The sequence below is a fragment of the Anarrhichthys ocellatus genome, unplaced genomic scaffold, assembly GCF_004355925.1.
Source record: "Anarrhichthys ocellatus isolate YVR2014 unplaced genomic scaffold, GSC_Weel_1.0 scaffold91, whole genome shotgun sequence".
In the NCBI taxonomy this organism is placed as follows: Eukaryota; Metazoa; Chordata; class Actinopteri; order Perciformes; family Anarhichadidae; genus Anarrhichthys; species Anarrhichthys ocellatus.
The window spans coordinates 551,029-573,903 of record NW_022280121.1 but is presented as its reverse complement, the minus strand read 5'-3'; the positions used below and the strand labels follow the sequence as shown (position 1 = coordinate 573,903).

Below are 22,875 nucleotides of genomic sequence, written 5' to 3'. Positions count from 1 at the left end.
ATAGCTAATTGCTTTCAGCTAAAACCTAAACTTACAAGACAACACAGCAGCTGAGAGACTCATTAGTTGTTGTAGGAGATAAACCAGTGACCTTTTAGCAACAGGATTGGCCACTAAGCCACCGTGACACCCTGGATGTATGTATGTATGTATGTATGTATGTATGTATGTATGTATGTATGTATGTATGTGTGTGTGTAAGATGGGTGGAGTACCGGGGTTAGGGACAACATCGGGAAGATTAGTTATGACGGAGGAAAAGGCTTCTGGAAACAGGAATCATCTCAGATTTGTTTTAACAGCGTGTCTATGATCAGATAGCAATCTGTTGGAGGAAAGGCCTGAACAACAGACACATTTCCAGTAAGCTTACACTAATATTAATCATAAAAAATATTCCATATTATATTATATATTTTTTTACACAAACACTTTCTCGCCCATTGTAAGAAGCTGCTCATTCATATTTGCTTGAACACCAATTTTACCTGAACCGAAGCTTCTTAAAATTGTGACTACGTAACTTTCTAAAAAAGAATGCTTCCTAAAAGTTGAATTAATAAGAAATAACCCACAGCTCCCTGACTTTTCTCTGTGCATACTACATTTTAGCAGTCTGGTGTTCAGAAAATATGACATAAGATTGCTTTGATGTATGAACATGTGGCCATTGAAACTAAATGCCTACTTTAAACATGCAAGTCTTAGCTTACACACATTACATGGAGGAGGAAGCAGAGGCTGACATTTTAGAAACAGTGTATTCAGCCACATTTTGGTGAAAAAATGTGTATTGTGCTGCAGAAGTGGCTTTTTAAAATGTTTGAATCCATTTTGTTCAGCCTAAATCCAAGCTGACCACTGTGTCTGTTCTTCATGAATGAGAAGATACAAATGTTTTACAGCCAGAAGCCTTCAAGTCTACAGTGCGTCACACACTTTATGTGTAGCATCAGTCAACAAAGCTTGAGGCTTATACCACAGAAAAAAAGAGAAACCATGTTAAGTGTAGAAAGTTGATGAAGCCACTGAGGAATTTTAGGTTTAGGGAAGTAAACAGACATGCAACAGTTGTTGAGATTACTTTTACAGCAGAGTTATGAGGATTACTGTCGAAAGAGGTATATAAGTGTAAACTAAATCTGGTACAAACAATTTGTAGTTTTCAAGCCAAGTAGCTTTTTCATTAAGCTCCAACTGTCTACTGTTAAGAATGAGTTCACTAAACTTTTTATAAGAAAGAAAGTATGGCAGCTACTTTCTAAAATGCTCTAAAAGCAGTTTCTTTATGAGTGTGGAGAAGAATTAACAAGAGGCTTAAACCAATAAAAAGGATGATAAAAGCTAATACGATTAAAAAAAACAGAGAGGAAGCCATGCCAGACGTAAACTCTGCACATATGTGTCTCGGTGCTGCGGCTGTTGCTGTGTTTTCTCATGCAGTAAGACGCGAGGGAACCGCAAAAACTGTGGGGATGTTCAACAAGTGGCAGAAGTCCACCAGACCCGTTCCAACCTAACCTATCAGTGCTCAGAGGAGAGGAAGCAGAAAACTCTCGAACACTGACACAAGCCTAGCAACAGGCGTCCACCAATCACAGGGGAGAACAACAGTTACAGGAACCAATCTTCTCTGCTCTTTCTCCCTGCCTCTCTTGTTTCTCTGACAAAAAAAAAAGAAAAGAAAACAGAAGAAAAAAACTTTTGCAGAGGTATGAAGTTCACTGAACAAACTTATCATGGTTTGTTTCATGGGAAACAATTCAGTTTACTGATTTATTTGCTCTGAATTTGTTTTCATCTGTTTGAGTTTCTCCGCCAAAGAACTGGCAAAATAAATGTCTCCAAACTTCACAGCAAACACAAAATCACATGGTTCAACTTAGCAACTCTCATCTGTGAAAAACAACTCGTAACTTTTTTAGCCCATGTAAACAGACACTCTCTCAAACAGACAGTGACTGTTCCTAACAGTAAAGGAGTAAATCAATACAACGAAATACAAATCTACAACTACAAGGATAGTTTTAACCTTGTGCACAAAGAGTGAAAACTGCAGACTAAGAGGGTATCCCCCACTCTTCAAACACAGCTCTGTGTGGAGCCTGTTCACCTATCAAGGAGCATTTAACTGAGCCGACTGGAGGGTTAACCCTTACCTCCCCACCGGCACACCACCTGCAAACCTCTCTTATTTCACAGAGCAGTAACCATCCTCTGAAGCTTAGGACCAACTTAGCACCAGTTCCAGAGTGAGAAGTGAGGGTGTCATGCAGTGTAATCCATCCATCCATCCATCCATATCTATATCTATATATATATATATATATATCAAGACTTCTGAGCCAATGTTGAATCATTGTGGGAATTAACTGGACTAGTGTTGCCTTTTTGGCCCTCTTTGACCAACTCTTGGTCCCTTTTCTTCTCCTTTCCCCCCCCATTCGCCTCTTCTCTGATCTGTGTGTTTTCTGGCAGGCTATCAGAGTGAAGCGGCCTCGCCAAGCGCCGGCTTTCCTGAGAGGAGAGGCGTGCCCCCCCCCCCCCAGACCGGCGGGTCCTGGACCGGCGCACACCAACACTGAGAGGAAGCAGCGTTCCCTGGCTTCCACGAAACGCAGAGGAACTGTGGAGACCTTAGGGAGCGCAAGGAAAAAGAAAAAACTACAGATCGAGATATCTGGGACAAAAGATAACCTCTCATTTATGACTTTACACTGCCAGGCCGAAACATGAACGTACAAAATTCCCTAAACAATCTATACGTACAGTGGGCTACAATACAGGAGAAAAGGCGTTGGCCTGCAACCCCTGTGTGCACGTGAGGAAGAGTGAGTTCCCGGGGATGTTATTCTAACAGGGAGAGGGCAGCTGTCATAATACAACAGGCTCCAAGAGAAAAGATCCCATAGAAAAACAGAAAATACCGAACCCTTCCCGTGCTATCTTTAGCTTGACATCACAAAGCCACCCCAAATCAATGAAAAAGGCCGTCCTCTTTTCTCTATACATTGTCTATTTCTCTGATAACAAGCCCAGCTGTTCTTTGACTGCCCCTCTTCATAAAGTTAACTGACACATGACACAACACCGCAGGGCGAGGGTTCAAAAGACAAAGCTCAGAGTCTTGCAAAGTATCGTAGCAAATGTTTCAGATACTGAAGACACGTTCGGGGAAATCTAGTTAAAGCTTATCTCTGCTATTATCCCAAAACATGGGACTAACAAAGCTGGCCTTACACCAGCGTTGGGACTCTAACAGCCCCAATGAAAACAGCCCTTCTGGTGGGACGCTGCTGCGTGCCTCCTGGCATGCACAGCTGTTTTTTTTCTCTCTCTCTCTGACAAGACCACAGCTCTGCTGACTGAGCAAAAAATGACTCATCTCACTGGGAAGCTGTCCAAAAAGTTGTTGATCATCACCCTGTAATTCTTAATGGCCGCTGTAAACCCCAGCACAGGAAGAATCAACCCTTCAACCTGTCGCTGTGAGAATACAGAACGGCGGTGATACCGATAAATAACAAGTTCACAACTGGAGCTCACATCAGACGGCGCTCCGCCCTTTTTGGCTCATCCGCCACTGAATCAAAGACAAAAAAAACTCGAACTGTTGAGCCTGACAGAGTTTTATCATTTCATCATTTCAAACAAGGGAGTCAACGAACAGTTTTTATATAAACAGAACAAAACCCTGATAGTCTGATGGAATACAGCAACTATTGCACTCTGGACTTTGTCCTTTTGCTGGAGCCAGTTTTACTTCTCTTTTTCCACTATCTATCCGCTTGATCTGTAACCTTCACCAGTGTATGCTTTGATTGCAAAGTTGAGAGTGGATGTGATACTGCTGCACTTCAGGGGGGGTGGAGGGAGTGATATGGCCTAATCGTTGGCCTCAGAACCATTTTGTCCGTGTCCTATTACTTCATGAATAGGCAATGAGCCCCGGCACTGAATGGCAGAACCTTGTTTGTGTGCGACGTCACAGTGACTGCCCCATTAATGTTTAATCATTTATGAAATGTCTGTTTGATTAGGTAGAAACTTGATCACCTCGGTTGCTGTCCTCTTCACCCGTCGTCACTGACCCAACACTTTCAATATTCTTAGAGGATATTTAAGACGTTGATGGTATGACATTGAACAGTGGAGACAGAGAAGAACAGCAGAGTGAAGGTGGAAATCCTGATTTAAATTCACACGACTAGAGAGATATTCAATACACATTTTCTATGTGTAAATAGTTAAATATCTCCAATAACTATTTCATCACCTCCTGACATTCAACATCAGCTTCTTATTTCTTAAGGGTGGGGAGGACTAACCAGTGTGTTTGGCAAACTACGGCCATCTTGATAACAACTTTGGCTGGAGATGCTGGAGTGTAAACTTCCCAAAATCCAATTAAGAGCAGGACAATCCTGCTTACGCTACCTTACACTCTGATTAGCATCAAGGACAAGCTTCCAGTGGAGAAATACAACACAGTGATGTGCAGGCTACTTTTGTTTTTACAAAACTTTTAACCCTATAAATTAATATATCGTGAAATCCTGCTTTGTTTTGGAGGTAACTCTGGGTTACAAGTGTAGAAGGTAAGCTAGACAACCACATGTTATCTATTGCATCTGACATTATAACACATAAACACAGTTTAGTGCATTTCTTAGACTTCTGTTGATGTATTTATGGTTTTAGAAAAGCTAACAAAAAGACACTGTGTTCTCTCTTTAAATGCTGAGCTGTGAGGAAATGGGCTGGTTTAATTCATTTTTTTTTTACTCTCCTTGGTGGACTCTCAATAAACCAGGCCAGTAAAAAAGGTCACTGGGAGAAGTCAGAACAACAGTACAGTATAAGTAGGTTCTAATAAACTGAAGAGTACAGATTACAGTACGGACTCTTGCACCACAAGTTCAACTTCAAACAAAGGTCCAAGATGGCCGACAGAAAATATACACAATGAAGCCATCAGACTCAATTTGTGAAAACACAAGAGGGACAGGTAACAACATACACAAACTCAATAGCACATGCATGTCGTCCTCTTGGGACTACACACAGTTCCTCAAACACAAGCGCCTGACACGAGATCATGAGGTTACTGTCTAAGACACCACTGGAAACATGCAGAAAATGCTTACCGAGGCACATCATCATCCAAGGGCCTAAAATATGTCCATACATCCTTACGGAAACAGTGCACGCTGAGTCACTCTCGTGTCTCACAGAAAATAACTAGTTAAAAACTGTAAAATAACTAAAATATCATAATAATTAAATCTGAGTACAGCAGCTTTTTTGCGAACCATCACCTGTTAAGTAGACATTTTAGATGAGCATGATATACAGTCTAAATGTATTGTACATCTGCCTTTTATTTGCTTACATGCTGTGTTTGCTCTGCAAAAGCTACAGGGTGGGAAAAATGTATGTCTAATAAAATATTTATCCAAAATAAGACTCTTCAAAGAAACATGTTCTCACAATATCTGTGCTTTTTGGTCATTTATTTTTTTAAATGTAGGGTGAAATTTTTAACTCTGGCTTTAAAAATGTACTGGGTCACAACGTGTAGGGCTTCTGTGTATGCTTGTTCTTCACTTTTACAAACTCTCCATGGACCTCATAACCCTGACAGAAGTGTGTGTGTGTGTGTGTGTGTGTGTGTGTGGTCCTCTGGTTCATGCCACAGGTAGTGTTGGACATATTTGCTCCGTGGTTAATCAATTACAGGACTGTGGGACCAAGAACAGAACAAGCCAACAGCCAAAACTCTTCCGTATCATTCCCCTTGTGGACTCAAATCTGATTCCTCACACCGACTTTGATGTGTCAGATATAAGCTGGCTTCTGTCCAGTGTAGCATTCACTGCTTATATTACTGTGGTGATCAATAACATTAGTCATTTACTTTCATGATTGTCTTAACTTTGAATTCTTCATACTATTCTTGTATTAAAAAGTGCACTCACCAGTTGAATGGTGGACGCTGATGTGCAATAAATGGTCCAACGTAACTCAAATACGTAGACAACAATGCATTAACTGGCAGTGACATGTTTGACAAAAGATTATTTACCTATGAGTAGGTTGATAAGCAGTAACAATAGCACAGACACACAGTGTCTGTAGTGTGTGAATGTTGTGAGTATCCACATCATTTTGAAAAGAGGAAGAAAACGGAGGAGAGCATCATCATGAAGTAAAGTTATACTTACTAGCGACTAAAACATTTGTGTGTGACATATTTGACACTGTAATAATCGCTATTATCACATTATAGACTACCATTCTAGCCAAATGCATGACTTTTATAAGTGGCACCCTCATCAGTGATTATGTCACACATAATGGATGCGGGGGTCAAAGAGGGCATTCACAATGAACGAAAAGATGGAGCGTGGAAAGAGTGATGAGAGAAGAGTGATAAAAGGTAAGAGGACAGAGGGAGAGGATTATTTGAGCAGTGTGCGGAGAGAAAGCGCCTCGTCCCTTATCGTGGATAAGCAAACACCCCACATCGTCTGGAGTGACATCATTGTCCCTGAGAATCAATAACCAGCCACTTCCTGTGCAGCGGGAAAATCGATGACTCTGTACACTAGATTACCTATCCGTGCCCACTCACCTGAGGAGGCACACACAAACGCACAACTAGTGCACACACCGTAATGCAGAGCACATACATGGGGAGCATTAACAGAAACAAACCCCCTGTCACAGTTTTGACCAAGGCGAACAGTATTTGTGCGGCTTCAGTGCAGAGTCAGCCCATTATGGGATTAGTGGCAGCCACAGCGCGGCGTAGGCCCACTGTTGAAGTCCAAAAGGGGGATAATGGCTCTGCCAGATCAGACTTCTGTCAGGTTTCCCACACAAACACAGATACGCACAACTTAATGTCAAAGCAGCGTGGCTCAGCCGCAAATCTCCCAGATCACCATGTTTTTCCCAGGAGCTTTTGTCAACACCTATTCCCAATCTACATTATATCATCAGTGCTCAACACTAACTTTTAAAAGGCATCAGCTTTTGTTTGCCGAAACTGAAATGTGATTGCCATTTTTAGTCACTTTATATATTGAGTAATTAGGATACCATGCAGTTATACGTCAGCTTAATAATAAAAAACGTCACATGTATATATGACATGCGTTTGTTGTACATGCTGTGCAGTATCATTTTCCATCCACTTTAAAGATGACGGGAGACTTTTTCCTTCAGGTTCATTTGGTTCTTTGTCTTCAATTCTTTGAGCACATGCGAACAACGAACGCACGTGAAGCTTTGTCTTTTTCCGCTTCTGACTGTTAAAGCAATATTCAAACATCAATAATACAACAAATATGCAAAAGCAATGTATATTTTAGGGTGTATTTTTTGCCACAAGTGGTTGCCATTGATTGCCACCAAATGCCAAGGATTTGTTGCCAATTTCTCAAAATGGTTGCAAATGGCAACCCTTACTGTCGAGCCCTGATAATATTATGCAATAAAGGTTGAGTTCAGGGTTAAAAATGTCATACAAATTAATAATTAAATGTATTTTGTATCGCCCAAAATCACAAATTTGCCTCTGGTTTTACAATCTGTACACATGCGACTCTCACATCGGTATTGGGAAAAACTCCCCAAAAAAAACCTTTAAGTGAGACCTAACAACATTCTGCACCACACACAGGCATTTGGCATCATTCAAAGAGCTCCTCGTAAATTTTGTCACAGGTGTCTGTGTGGTATGAGATTTAAGCACCATTGACAAAACTGTAGCTGGATTTGCTCACAAGAGCAAGAACTTGCTTCCCCGGCTTAACATCTGGAAAGAAAAGTTCAGCGTCCCGAGCACGGCTGTCGGATAGCCGTTGTTCTCCTGCCAAGGCAAGCAGTGGAAGAGCAGGCAGCTAACGGACAGGCCTGTAGGGGGATAATAAGTAACTGAGCTTAGTACCACATCACCTGGGAGAGACAGAGATACATAGCGTGCAACAGGAAGGACAGAGAATAAGAGACAAGACCGAAATGGAAACGGAGGGTGAAAAAAATATCTAACTTTTAAATCACACAAACTAATTAGAGCCTGAGAGAAATGTGTGATCAGAACAGTTAAAAACTGACTTGCTGCTCTTCATTTCAAATGCAGAAAAGAAGCTGCGTTAACTTCCTCAGGTGACGAAGATAAAGATGCATTTGCTGAGTGGGTGGTTGGTTTTTTGTCTACACAGAAATAGTGCTGTATATTTCTCTTGTTCAGTTAGCCACAGCAGATCTTTCCGTGTTTTTGTAAAACAAAACATAAACAGTAAGCTGACATGACAACCTCCTCTCGTCTTCACAATGCACACTCTCCTGGAGCGCCGTCTGTCCGTCTGTCCATGTCATGCAGAGACTCCAAATGCCAAGGAAAAAGCCCTGCATATCCTAGCATGGCCAAGATGGCCTTCTGAGTAAAGATGGCCACCAGTCAGTCACTAATCACTTGCAGATATTCAATTCGAATAAGACCTTTTTTTTTTTTTTACTGGCCACATAAATAGCAATATAAATGGGTCTGAATAAAAATATCACATGCAATCGCAACAAGACAGTTAAGGACTCTACGGGCAACACACTACAGATATGATTGTGCTTGTTTTACATGTGACAGTTTCAGACTGACTAAACACTATTTTTTGCAAAATGTTCATGAAGGCTAATGTTGATATCCATAACAATAGCATGCATGGATTTGTGTGTGTGTGTGTGTGTGTCTGCAAGTGTGCGATGATGCACACATGTCTGGAGGGGAAATCTATTCTCTTGATGCACCGGTGCAAAGTTTTGGCCTACAGCCTTGTAAATCTGTGACCCTCCACCAACCCGCCTGTAAGGCCGAGTCAGCTCGGGCGGCGCAGGACCGTCCGGCTGGGTGAGGGTGCGCTCTGTACGGGACTCCCACAGGAACAAGCTTCACACAATACTTGGCTCCCCTTGAGGTAGACACACATTAACTGCACAGAGGCGCACACACACACACACACAAAGACAGATTAAGACAAACTTCAACACTCGCACATAAAAAGTACACTAAATGTACTAGACACAAGCACACGCACGCACACACTCAAGCAGACAATGGACAGTGGAACTGTGCCATAAGGGAAGGCTGTTGTCCAGTCACTGGGCAACTGGGGCAGCAGATGGTCATCTTCCCTTCCACTAACACTAGTCAGGAGGGAGGGGTGAGGGGGTGAGGCACAGCAGAGTGGTCTCCGTCTCCGAGCGAACACCTTTCACCAAGTACATGGGAATGACTCAGCCATAACCCGTGAAGCAAATGAGCTGGACACTGATTATGTGCAAGTCTGCACGGAGTTACAGCGTGGAAATGGAAAGTTTGCGAGACCCAGATGCGCTGAGTGAAACGCAGAGTTTGCCCAAGGGAGGGTATTGCTTTCAGTAGTGTTTGAAATGAAGGCCACAGGCTGAAATAGTCAACCAAAGAAACATAGGCTAACCACAAACACAGCAGAGAGTGAGAGCGCAAAAGTAGGAGAAAGGTCAATTCAGACATGAAGAAGAAAAGAAAAAAAAAAAAGGAGAAAGGAGGGTTTCATATCCTGTTGACCAGTTGCTGCATCTAAGCAGAAGTGTGTGTGAGCGAGAGAGAGAGAGAGCGAGAGCGAGAGCGAAAAAATAAATAAAAATGCCCTGCATTTTCTCCCTCTTTAGTTTTCTGTAGCGTGTCAGGAGGCATGTTTTGGGGTGGCTAAACCCATAACACGCCTCATCTTACATAAATAAAGGACTCATAGGCCGCGGCGGGCCGGCAGATGCAGGAGAGACATGTGAGCCATTTGTGCTCTTGTGTAAAAAGATGTAAAGCACGGGAAAAACAACTTTGTATGAATGGAGCCTCTGTGTGAACGTCAGCGAGCGCCTCCTTCAAGAATACATGTTTGTTTGAGAGCGTTACATCACCGTGGAGGCATGAGAGAGGGAAGAGTCAGAGAGAAAGAGGTAAAGAGGTCAGAGAAAAGCAAGAGGAAGAGAAAGTGACAGAGCAAACAGGGAAAGTGGGACAAGGGAGAGAGAGAGCAAACCGAACCAGAGAAAGGTGACCGCGAGTGGTGATAGTGGGTCGATAGACGTCAAGGAAACACTGTACGTTGTATGTTGCATGGATTAGATATGTAACCTCATGTCATGTCAATCAATACTTGCCTCTACTCCACTGCTATTCCTCTTACGCCCGCCTTCCCCTGTTCCTCCACTCCTTTGGTAATTTGTTTCCCTGTTGCCTTTCATCATCGGCCCGAACAATGTGATTAAGGCAGGATTTACGGCACGCCTGAGGGCCAACTGACGCATTTAGGCGTCTCAGTGAGAAGCAGCTTTGGTCATGCCTGTGTTTGTGTGTTTGTGTGTTTGTGTGAGAATGTCTGCAAGCAGATGGTTAAATTGTTTAAAAAAAAGGTGAGGAATGACTGCAATAAGTGCCTGACAAGACATGTCTTGTTACACAAGTGTCCTTCTGTGGCCTGTTAGTCCACTAAACGACACAGAACAAAAAGCACAACAGTTTTAGTGCTTACAGTTGCCTGGGGTAAAATCAAATCTTCAAGTATTTTTTCGCCCTTTTCCCTTGCAGTCTTTCTAAGAACGCAATTCTGAAGTCCTGAAGAGCCGGGGGCCAATACATTACTCAACTATTTCAACTTTTTGCAAAACAACATCAGTTGCCAGGTGCTAGTCAATTTTCTTTTCATAGATTTAACTATAATACTATATGGAGTCATTGGAAGTCACATCCTATGTTTCTTTCCCCCCCTCCCCAACCCCTCCCTCTTTCAGTACCCCCCACCCCATACCCCCTCCCAGTTATTCCCTTCGAACAAACACTGCTCTGAATAACATGTCTTCAGATTGAGAGAGCGAGGCAACAGAGAGCAGAGGGTAAAAGAGTGAGAGAGAGAGAGGGAGGGAGAAGGGGGGGGGTTAACCTATATAGTACACTGTGCTTTTTTTCCTTTTGGCCTCCAAGCAGACTCCGCTTCAGTTTGATAAATAGCAGGCCCCCTCAAAGCAACAGATGCAACAACTCAAACCCCAGAAAATTCATCAGCTTTTGGGAGAGAGAAAAAAAAAAAAAAAAAAAAAGCCCTGAGCCAGAGCCCTCCACGGCTGTTCCACACACTGACAGCCAACCTGAAGACGGACACTGCGAGTATGAACAGCGCCCATGGAAAACAAGGCCCCTTTATACCACTCTACAGCCCCCCCCCAACCCAGTTATAGTAGGCCCTCAAGTCCCCAGACTTCACCAGGGAGGCACTTCCAGAACAGTGACTCCCTCCCCAGCTCAGTGTTTGCTGCACTACAAGTTCTCTGGTTAATTTCAAGGCCTTTTGCGCCACTTTTTGTTCCTTGCATCTGTGGTTCTACACCGCAATCATTGCTACTATTCTTTATCTGCTTGTCCTAGTTACAAACATGCCCCCTGTGACGTGCAGGCATCTCCCAACGCCGACGCTCCGACTGCTGAAATGAGCACGAATAGTTGTGGAAAGGACAAAGACAATGTGTTTTCCACGCCGTTTTCTGTGAACACTGAAAAACACTGGCTTCTTGAAAAGAGATTTTCTCTGAAGACAGACTGTGTTTTCTCTTTAAAGCCAGACAGAGGCCTTTCTTTGGGGGATTGTTTGGTGTTTTGTGGGCTATGTAGGACAATGTTTGCTCTGAAGTGGGGTTATGTAAGTTGTTTTGTTTGAGCGAAAACAAACGAGACAAACAGCAGGTGAGATATTTAGGGACAAAGTTTGCGTTGCGAGGTAAGAATGAGGTGTGTTGATTAAGAGCATTGATGCAATCAGCACTTTTTTGTGTGATACTTGGGTGCAGGGGCCTGTCATCTCACAATCTCTCCAAAAGTTAGACTGTCTATGGGACTAGACTGAAACCGTCATGGAAATGTTATTTAAGACACAGAAATATCTGCAGCCTAGAGTGGCATAGTTTTGTCTGCATCTTAAAGGCCACATGACAATTGTGTATCTGTTTTTGTCTACTGGTTGCTGTCACATGATCTGCTTTTAGAAATGCTCCTGAATTCTTCCTGTTTTGTTTCGCCTCAGTCTGGTTTTTATTCATTGGATTTTCCATTTTGAGACAAATAAACCATAAAGGAACTACTGCTCAGTCGTGCCATGAATTCACCAGCTATCTCCTTCTGACCGTGTGTCTATGCCTGTGTGTTAAAGTGCATATTTCCCAAAGTACTTCACAAGAGCTCAGGAGTGGATTCTACCGTAGGCCGCGATAGGGGTCAGGTCCTCTTATCAGACGCCACCATGGTTACCATGGCAGACACATACACACATGGAAACAGTCTCAGGCCCTCAGACAGGCCAGAGACTCTTCCAGAGGGTCAAGATACAGGGACATTGACCAGATATTAAAAAAAAAATTTTAAAAAAAGTGATCCTGTCAGCATCCACCTTCAATAAAAACGGATGTTATGAGAGAGAGATGTTTTGTAAACGGGCTGCAATGTAATCTATTGGGGCGAGCCGGCACAGTCATTTACACTTTAAAGTGCTCGTTTTTGCCATGACTGGCTCTGGTTCTTTTTATAAGTGGCTGACATTAAGAAAAGAGTCTCACTCAAGGAGAAATTAAGTTCAGAAATTTCGCAAGGTGACGTGTTGCCGGAAGACCGAGGTGGAAACACTGCGAGTCAGAGTTTGTTGTGTTGGAGTAGAGAAGGCATAGCTTGTTATGTAAAAGCTTTTTAATGTCATGGCTGGATATTTAGTTGATTTTGACGTTCGACCGCCCGTAATAATTGGAGCCAGAGTACACAGATACTCATATTTCACAACGAGACTTTGAGCAAGACACAATAACAAACAGACCGGATCAAGCGAAATGTAAAAAATACCAGTTTCCCTTTAAGGCTTTGCTTTTGGTGCCCTGCGTGTTCGGTCTGATTTGATTATTTTCTCCAGAAAGCCGGCAAGTTGCACAGAATTAGTTTTATCTTTTGCAGGAGCAGCAGTTTTCAAATGTTCCTTGATACTGTAATCACTGCTACCTTTCTCGATCAATAGTTTTGGTGACAAACATTCCCCCTGTGATATCAAGTCATCTGCCCACGCTGACACTCCTACAGCTGAAATGACCATACAGCATGGAAACATATCTTTATCATTTTATTTATTAACACTGACCCCTCATTAACCTTTTCTTCAAGTTTGCACCCTTAAACCTTACTCTTAAAACAATGCAGTTCATAACATTATTGGGTCATATCCAGTGAATGCCAGGCATTCTCTCTTTATCCAGATTACAAAACGGTAAAATAAGCAGTAACTGGTTTAATACCAGCACAACAACAAGCAGCCAATAAGGTCTGCAGGGGTCAAAACAACAGCACCCAGACAGGAAGCAGAAACATTCCTCTGTGTTGCAAGAAAATTGCCACTTCATCAATGATGGAGAAGTGCTAACCACATACACAACAGTCAGATTTCCTTTTTGTTTGCTTTTCTGTGTTTGTTGCCATGTCTGGAAGCGTCTGAGCGAGCCCTCAGCAGGTATCGGTGACGCAGGACAAAGTCTGGTCAGGTGGGACTGATGAAAGAGGTGGGAGAGCGAAAGATAAAGATTAAAAAAAAATTCGAAGTGACCAGAGACAGGCTGGCTTGTGACAAGATTTTCACAAGCGGTGACATCACTGTGTGGGAAAGTTACTTCATGTCAGGTGTCGGGCGATGTTGGTCCACACAGAGCGAGGGGTCACGTGACAACACGGCAGCGAAGCCCTGTGTCCCGCTTTTCCGTGTTCACCCTCATCAACACCTGCATGTCTTTCATGCACACTTGTGTACAGAGACACACGCCAACATAAACAGTTGCACGCACACACAGTGGATTTCATGAAGTTGGAAGACAAGGAGGAAGCCTGACCAAGATTGTGGCAGCACAGGAAGGAAGTGGAACACACCCCTGGATCTGAACAGGAAACAGCCAGGAAAAGAGGGCTCTGACAGGACACACACACACACATATTGAGAGCATTACAGCTCCATTGGTTATGAGGTTGAACACTGACCGTGACATACATTTAAGAAGTGCCTCAATAGAACACACACACACCAGTTAAAAAAGCAGAGTCAGAGAGTGGTTGCTTGGGGTTTAGGCACGGTGCCATTTCTCACAGGCGTGTTAATGGACATGTCACTATAGCTGCTCCCAGTATTCCTCCTCTGCCTCACAACTACAGGGTCAAAAGAACGTCGTGTCCACTCAGGACAAGTCCTTGTCTGTGTGTGAATGTGCGTACTGCATGTCAATGCGTGTGTCATTTAACCTGGAGTCCCCACTGTGCTGCCCAGTCAGTAATGATGAGCTAGTTTCATCCAATAAAAATACAAACATTCACCAAAAACACGTGAAGGAGTGTTTCACACCTTCACGTCAGATGTACTGGAGTTTCTGTCAGCTGGAGGTATCCGTCTGATGGATGCGGTGTGAATAATCGTGCACTCGTGTCATGCTACAGCTCTGAACTTTCAGGACCTTCGACTGAAAGAACTCCGAGCTCATTTATAAATTGCGTCGCAATGAATATTATGTCATGAGAAGGTAAAGTACTGGCTGTGTTATTGACTTTCTTGCAAGTTTGTTCTCGGTCAAGTAGCTCTCTTTTTTACTGTGTACCATAAATGTAATGGATGTTACTCAGTGTGAAGAGATGTAGCATTAGTGGCACTGAAAAAAACTTAACACAAAGTCCACTTACTAGCAGGAGCTTCCTAGCTTCTAATTTCTGAGAATGATTTAAATGACTGTTTTAAAACCACTGTGAGTTCGCAGAAGACACAATGCAAGCAGCCGCTGCCAAAAAGTGAAGGTCTTTAAAGTGACATGCACGTGTGTGTGTGTGTGTGTGTGTGTGTGTGTGTGTGTGTGTGTGTGTGAGGGAGAGAAGTGTGTATCAGTGAGGCATTTTCCTGATCTTTGCTGCGTAGGGGCCTTGTCCAATGCAGCTGCACAGGCTATCTGCCAAAAATAACCACTCCCACTCTATCCTCTCCAGCTCTGTCTTTTCATTGTCTACTCAGCATCTCCAAATGTTTGCATGTTTTTTTTCTTCTTCTCTGATTCCCAGTATTATCTCACCTCAGTCATCTCGCAAACTCTATGTCTGCCCATTCTTCTCCTTTCCCTCAGGCTCTCTCTCCCTCTTCCCTTCCCTATGGAGACAACAGAGAGTCAGAGAAACTGACTTTGATAAGGGGAAAACAAAACAAAACTACAACAAAGCAGACCCGTCTGCGTCGAGAAGGCACACAGTTCCCACTGCTCCGTGCAGGTCCACTCTTTGTTTTACTTTTGGGTCCTCGCCGTTTCCTTCTCCATGTTTTTTGGCCGTTCCCACTGCAATATCAGGGCCCAGTGTTCTTTCTTAGCTCTAGATTCGTCATTGTACATGCATGTGTGTAAATTCATGCCTCAAATGTGTTTTAAGCAGAAATGGAAAAACATAAACGAGAGGACGTATCAGTTTGGAGCGGTGCAGAATGTCACACCGGAGTGTCAAAGTACAGAAATAAACCCCGTGCAGCAGTCACTCTTACCCCGGGGTTACATAACACTGAGGGGCTGAAGTGGTGGGGGGGGGTCACATGACTCTCCGCAGGTTGCACCTTAGGTCATTTACCCTGGGAATACAGCTTATTTCGTCTGCTGGCAGTGTTTATGTTTTGAAAACTTCTTCACTGTTCGCTGTAATCTGTATCAAACATTAACAAAGTTTTTCCCCCGGCTTCACTGCAACATATTAACCCTCTATTAGAACTAATGCATCGCCCCTGTTCATGACATTAAAGTCTTGTCAAATGCGTAACTGAAGCATGATTCACATTCAAGCTTTTAGAACACCAGTCTGTTTCTGGAACTGATCAGGGTTTATCAAAACATGTTTCTTTTTTGGTGTTTACAGCATGTATGGTTTTTACAAAAAGACAGAGAAGCACTTACTGATATTTCATATCAGGGAGGAAGAGCTGGTTTCGCATTTCTCATCAGTTTTAAGTGACAGAGAAACGAAACCACTGATCGTTCAAAGCATATACATATTGCTTTGTGGTGTGATTATATAATGGTCGGCATGAAAATCTTCCAAACCCAAGCTTTTACACGGGCAGCCAATCATTTTTAGAATGATTGGCAAGATTTTGCTAAATGTCAGAAAAAAACCCACAAGGCATATTTTGCAAAAGCCAATCTCCCCCAAAGTACGAATCAAATCCAATTGTTTTCTGGCTCTTCAAATGCGTTTGTGATACCATGAAAAATGAAAGAATTAAATGAGATTCAACTTTTCTTCTCGACGCATGCAATGTAAGGCGCTACACTTTTTCTTGATTAATTAGTTTATAAAATATCAGAGAATGGTGAAAACTGTCACAATTTCCTAAAGCCCAAGGTGACATCTTTCTATTGTTTGTTTTGTCTGAATAATACTCCAAAATATATCAATTTCACGATCATGTAAGACAAAACAAGGCAGCTAATCCTCAGTTGAGACGCTGAAACTAGAAAACGTTGCTTGAAAACTGACTTAAACGACATATAAAAAGAGGACAGTAATAGCTCCCGCATTAACACTTAAAAAGCACAACAATGTAAACAGATTCTGAGCAGAGTCGGAAAGCTTCACCACTGAGACTCGTTCAACACTCAGAAGAGCTCCTACGTTACCCGACAGCAAGAACTTGGACTGGTATGACTCATCCTCTAATATTACCTGGGGCCTGATTAAGTTTCTTGGCTGATGTACAGTTTGTTTAACTGTGGCGTGTCAACAGGATTCAGCTTAGTGGGTTTGTGGAATTGCTTTATGCAAGCTTAAATCACAATACAGAATTACTTAATTGAGTCCACACTCAGGATAGTCTTTAGCCGCTGTCCTCTGTAAACGAGGGAGGACGAGTATATGAGGATGAAGATATTCAGAGGCGTCACAACTCTCCTCTGACAAACTCAGTGGGAGGTGGAGCAGGTCAGGCTTGGCTTTCATGCTGTGAAGTAACTCCTATTCATGTGTTTGTCCATGCGTCTTTGCATGTGGGTGCCCATCCAAACTCATGTACGTGTGTGCATGGGAAGGCAGCCATATCAGCCAGTCGGGGTGAGAGAGGAAGACCTCTTTGGCCTTCGACCATCTCCCATGCCCCCGGTATCCTGCTCTACCCACCCCGGAACGGCCCAAGGATTAGCTAGTGGTCACCCCACTCTCTCCTCTGTGTATCTCCCACCGTCCCTCACAGCTCTGCCACCTCAGCGTTTGGGCTGAGGAAAGCCCTCCGCCAGCTGCCTGGAACAACAAGCCGACCTTAAGTCACTGTCAGTGTGTGTGTGTGTGTGTGTGTGTGTGTGTGTCTCTCAAAGTGGGTATGTGTGAAAGAAAAAAAAGATCTGTCAGGGGAGCTGGGTGTGAAAAAGATGAAATAAGAGTGAAAGTAATACAGTGAGAACATAAGATTGATGTGTGAAATGAAATATTAAAATATCCAACATCTCAGAGGGAGAATATGAGACATATAAAGATAATATATGTACATATGAGACATTGGACGGCAAAGAACAATAAAGTAAATATCTCGAGGTTGATGCGTGCGTCAGGACAGCAAAATGTCTCAACATCTTCCACCACAGGCAGACAGACAACTCAGGATGTAATCACACTTACAGTAAAAATGAATTTACTTTTCTATGGTTTACACTGTAGTAAATAAACACACTTAACAGGATCATTGTATGCGCTTTATTTAGGACCAACCCAAGTGCTCAGTTACTTGTAAACAAGGAGTACTTGGCCGTAAAAACAACACAACTCCAATCCCTGCAGATTAACATAAGCATGACATATTTTATCACCATGTTTTTAGTATTTATAGAATGTAAAAACGTTCAACAACTATTAACTGGCTATTGACTATAAACTCACTAACTTGTTATTTTTGGATGTAACATTCCAGCGATTGAATATTTAAAGAATGGTCAAATACCCTGATTTTCAGGAAGATGGAGACGACTAAAATGTCGAACTGGTGTAACTATATTCTTAGGCAGCTTAATGCCTAACATTTAAATATAGGCTACTGTAGATATCACACACAGATATTGAAACCTTGAAGAAACTTCCCCCTGTGGGCTCAGATGACCTCTTACCCACTCTTTGTACTTCCTGTGTGGGGTAGCACACACTGAGCCTCACTTCCTGTGAAAGACAGCCTTTCCCTCGCAGCTTTTTCAGTATCAGTATTCCTCTTTAAATCAATGTACCTTCTTCTTCTCTCCTTGTCATATCTTTTTATTCGTGTAATTGTCTGACAACAGGTTCACGAGCATGTTCTCTCTCCATCTCGCCCTCTGTGAAGTAGCGAGTATATTGGCATCAAACCGGTTTGTGCACCTCACTTCATCACCCGCCACCTTTCATGCAGGGCAAAACCCCTCTGTTATTTCAAGTGGCTTTGTGCAGCGACGCCACAGCCACATACCCCACAATGACAGATGAACTAGTTTGAACCGGTGAGGACTGAGGGCTCCAGCCAATAGACACCATACACACCTCATACTGTACACACAAATATACGGCCTATCATGCACCTCATGTTGCACACACTCAAGACATGATGGCTGTTGCTGCAATTTAAATAGCTTCTTTTTTTTCCCCAATCACAGAGTCACTTGCACGTTCACACTCTCTCTCTCTCTCTCTCACTCTCACACACACACACACACACACACACACACACACACACACACACGCACACACACACACACGAGAGCGATTTGGCTCGAACACTGCTCATTTCCCAGTTTGCTGCACAACAGCTTCATGACTGGTTTACCAGTTAGCTTATACAAGTGTGCAGCTCTGTGTCTGTTTGCATTCACACTTTTGTGTATGTATAACTGTGACTTACGTATGCACCATTCTGTTAAGTGCTGTAACCTTTCAATCCTGTGTAAACTGACCCAGTGGCAGGAAGGACATCCAGTACAAGGAGCAGGAATGCTGACGTAATTTATGTACCCACATAAAACCGGCGCCTGTGTATGTTCAATGTGTGTTCAGCAGATGATTTATGCATCTGCAGGTACATGGTGTTAGCATAACTAACTTTATGGAGTGGGCAGAAAAGCTCCTACGTGCTGATTTGTGGGCAATAGCGACAGTGATACTCAGTAAACAACAAGTTCAGTTATGTCATTTCCTTTCGCACAGTTCATCTGCTCTAATGTAAGCTACTACCAACAGTAGCCTAAAGATGCTTCCAAAGCCAATGGGTGGTATAACTTAAGCCAACCACAGTGTTTTGTGGTGCTATAAGTAACTTGTACACTGTGACTTTTACTGCATGGGAGCAACTATAGCGGAGTATAGTGCGTCAGCTTTGTCCTGGTCTTGGAAATATTTACCAAATATCCATTTTCCAAATGCTCAGGACTCAGGAATAAAACACAAATCTCAGTTTTGTTTTGGCCCGAAATATGTTTTTCTACATTATAAGCATCTGCCAGACATTAGATACGCAACATTGTTAAATTGGAATTTAAAGTTGTTTAATTACATGGTGTACTACCAGCCATCATTAATTCATCCACGTGGTTGGTGTGAATGAACACTGGAAAAACATGTTGACTGTTGGCCCATTGTGCCCTACTTACTAACTGTATCCTTAGTTTGTTCTGATTCCTAAAAAGTAACAGTTTTAATTTTTGCATTCTAAATATGTAGCAGCATTACAAGTTATCAGGTTTATATCCAAACCTGGTGCAAGACCACAAACGCACAGTTTCACTTTGTTTGTGCAGCAAGCAGGTGAACAAGGAGAGCTCTGTTCTGGCAGCCGGAACATCAACAAGAGAGCAGTTGATAGAAATGTATCAACCTGAAGACAAACAAATGTGAAATAAAAAAAGGGCTGTGGTTTGATATAAATGAGGTCTGGTGACCCCCCCTCCCCCCCCCACAGCTTGTGTCATATGATGTTTAGAGGAGTGTGTGTACACAAGTGACCTTCATATTAGTAACCCTAACCTTTTACTCAGGCTAGTCCTGAGGTCACTAATGCTTCTGAGCACACCAACACACTGTTCCTCAAACACAAAGACAGACAAACACACACACACAGATACACACAGTGAGATGGTAAACAAGGAGTGGATGGACGCTGCCAGGCTCTCAGCTTTAATAAGTAGCACAAATCGCTGGCCTTAACCCTGCTTTTTAAAACACACTCAATACACACATTTGCTGCAGACTGTAGCAGGCACTGTTCAAACATACTGTATCTGCATACTATGATATCTGCAGTACCGTTGACCTCGGACAGCCCTGGGAACTGTGGTCAAAGGACAGTAATCTTCACAGCCTGCAGTGCTCGACCCAAATATCAGAATTTGCTGCATTTTCCCGTTTTACATAATTATGAATATTTCACGGTTTTGGACTGCTGGACATAGAATTTGAAAAACTCCCTTTGGACTTTCATTGGGAAGAACCTATTAAAAAAAATGTATACTATTTTCGCAGGCTGACCAAATTTGAGAACAGTAAAATGTAATTGAATTTACAACCTTGTTTCTTTTTTTACTTACATTGTATGGCTTTTCAATTTGTTAATACAGAAGGAATACAAAACTATTGTCAGCTCATGTCACCCTCAAACAACTTAAAATATTTATTTTTTAGTTGTGCCCTTGTGATGGGTTTTTAAGCAGTCCGCTTTTTTTATTCAACTCAGAAAACACTGCCCTGGAGTAGAGGGATTCACTTCGCACCATTCCATTTTCACGTTATACTGTACATCTTCTCATGTACGGTTACCCAATCTTGGTGGATGTCAACATCTTGAAGAGCACACGCATCTCCCTGAAATCAGTAAACCCGTGGCCTCACCTGTTGACACAATGGCTAAACTTTCACCGCCAGAAAATGTACAGAACTTTTTGTACATCTAAACTGGGAACACAAACATCGTAAGCTCCTCCTACATCCTTGGCATCTGTGATAAGAAAACAACACTTCTCCAGACACAGACCCACCTACTGTAACCATCTGGTTTGCTTTAACTGCAGCGCAATGCTATGTAATGCCACCCCCCCGCTGTCTCTGTGTCACATAGTACGTCACATGCGACGAGTGGTATGTACGCTTCCCCCGTGAGACAGCGCTCATGTATTTCAAAAATGAAAAACAAAAGTCACTTATAGCTGCTTGTTGATGATAAAGTGGCTCTTTTTTAGTATGCAAGGTCAGGCCTGACCGCAGAAACATGTTGAGGTGATTACCAGAGATAAAGATGTCAATTTTCCTCCATCACAACAAAAGCATACATGCAGTTGCTGGTCAACTTTATGGGAAGGGCTGCTGCCTCGTAAACGGGGCTGACAAAATTAGGTTAGCCTGGTTGTGATTGTCAGGGGGCTCAGCACAAACACCCACGCGCACACACACAGAAAAACAAACAAACATCCCAGTTTCCTAGAAGGTTCTGAACAAGATCCAATGGAAGCTTTTCAGAGAGTACATGTAACTCCCCCCTCCTCCCAAATCTCTTCCCCTCCGTTACTGCACATCGCGATCACACCCCAACTGCAATATCCCCTTCCTCCAACCGCCCCTCCTCGCTTTCTGGCTGCACATAAACAGATTCTAGAGGTGTGTCTCCTCTCAGCCAATAGCAGCCCTCTCAAGCGGTGCATCTGGGCCTATCAGAGTGGCCGGTGGGAGCAGCCGTCTCTCCCACTTCTCTCCCTCTGTTAACGGCAGTTGTTGTTTTGCTGCTCTGTGTTTTCTGCGCTCAGAGTGATGGATGGAGGGAGTAAAGAGGAGGTCAGGCATTAATAGGCTTTGAGTGCTTGCCCACAATTAGGTGGGGGCTAATCCCGAATTCACAAGTGTGTGTGTGTGTGCATAGTGCATGTGCGCACACACACACACACACGAGAACCTTTACAGCATTTTCATGCTCTTTATCATTATCTATTTCTGGCCCTCCCTCCCTCTCCCTTCCTCAAACACACACATACCAGACTTTGTTTCTTGCACATATACATCATTCACATCCTCTCCCTCCCTCCCTCCCTCCCTCCCTCCCAGACCCAGACACACGCACTTGCTGGTTTACATCTGGTCAGAGGGTGTGGAGAGCTGGCAATGGTGGAAAGACTGCTCTCCGGTACAAACAGGGCACCTGTCAAACCAGTCAACAACAAACAGATAATTCTGCAAGATTCCCATTTTAACATCAGTACAAAATAGAAGATCAAATTAGGAAGTTTTAGAGGCGGCAGGTTTTTTTTAGCACAAGAGACAGAAATAAATATGTGCTACAGGTTTTATGTAGAAAGTCAAACAATCTGTAGAAGGAAAACATTCATGGCGTTCTTCAAGTCAAATTTATTTGATGGGGTTGTGTTGCACAATCAACACCAGAGTGTTGTTTGCAACTCCGGCAATGTCTCAAAAGAAAGATCTTGTGCAATCACGGCCCTTATCAAGAGAAGTGTAACCGCTCAGACCTCCGGCGATATCAGCAATATTAAAAAGGGCAACAGTTTAAACAAAGAGCATTGTTGTGTGCTGACCGCGAATCACCACATCAAATCAGACGCAAAAACAAGCTTGCGAGTTTGACTCGGCATGAACACCCCACTATCTGTTTTTTTTTGTTTTTTTCCTTCTCCCGTGTATGATGAGGGAACACTTCTGAGACAAGGGAGTGATGACAGCATGTTTGGACGAAAGTCTCGGCTGGATGGCCGCCTTCATACACCTGTGTTCAGAAACACGCAGAGACACGTGGT

General features: G+C 43.0%; 2 protein-coding genes across 2 annotated transcripts in view; one reads left to right on the top strand and one right to left on the bottom strand.

Annotated features, from left to right (window-relative positions):
- Positions 1 to 2,677, top strand: part of armc2 (armadillo repeat containing 2) — a 34,261-nt gene extending 31,584 nt beyond the window's left edge. The window contains exon 17 of the mRNA XM_031875431.1: positions 2,479 to 2,677. Coding sequence (XP_031731291.1) covers positions 2,479 to 2,491 — 13 coding nt within the window. The 3' untranslated portion in view covers positions 2,492 to 2,677. The remainder of the gene's footprint in view (positions 1 to 2,478) is intronic.
- sesn1 (sestrin 1) overlaps positions 1 to 22,875 on the bottom strand; it is a 47,679-nt gene that overhangs the window by 7,023 nt on the left and 17,781 nt on the right. The gene's annotated exons all lie outside the window — the stretch shown is intronic.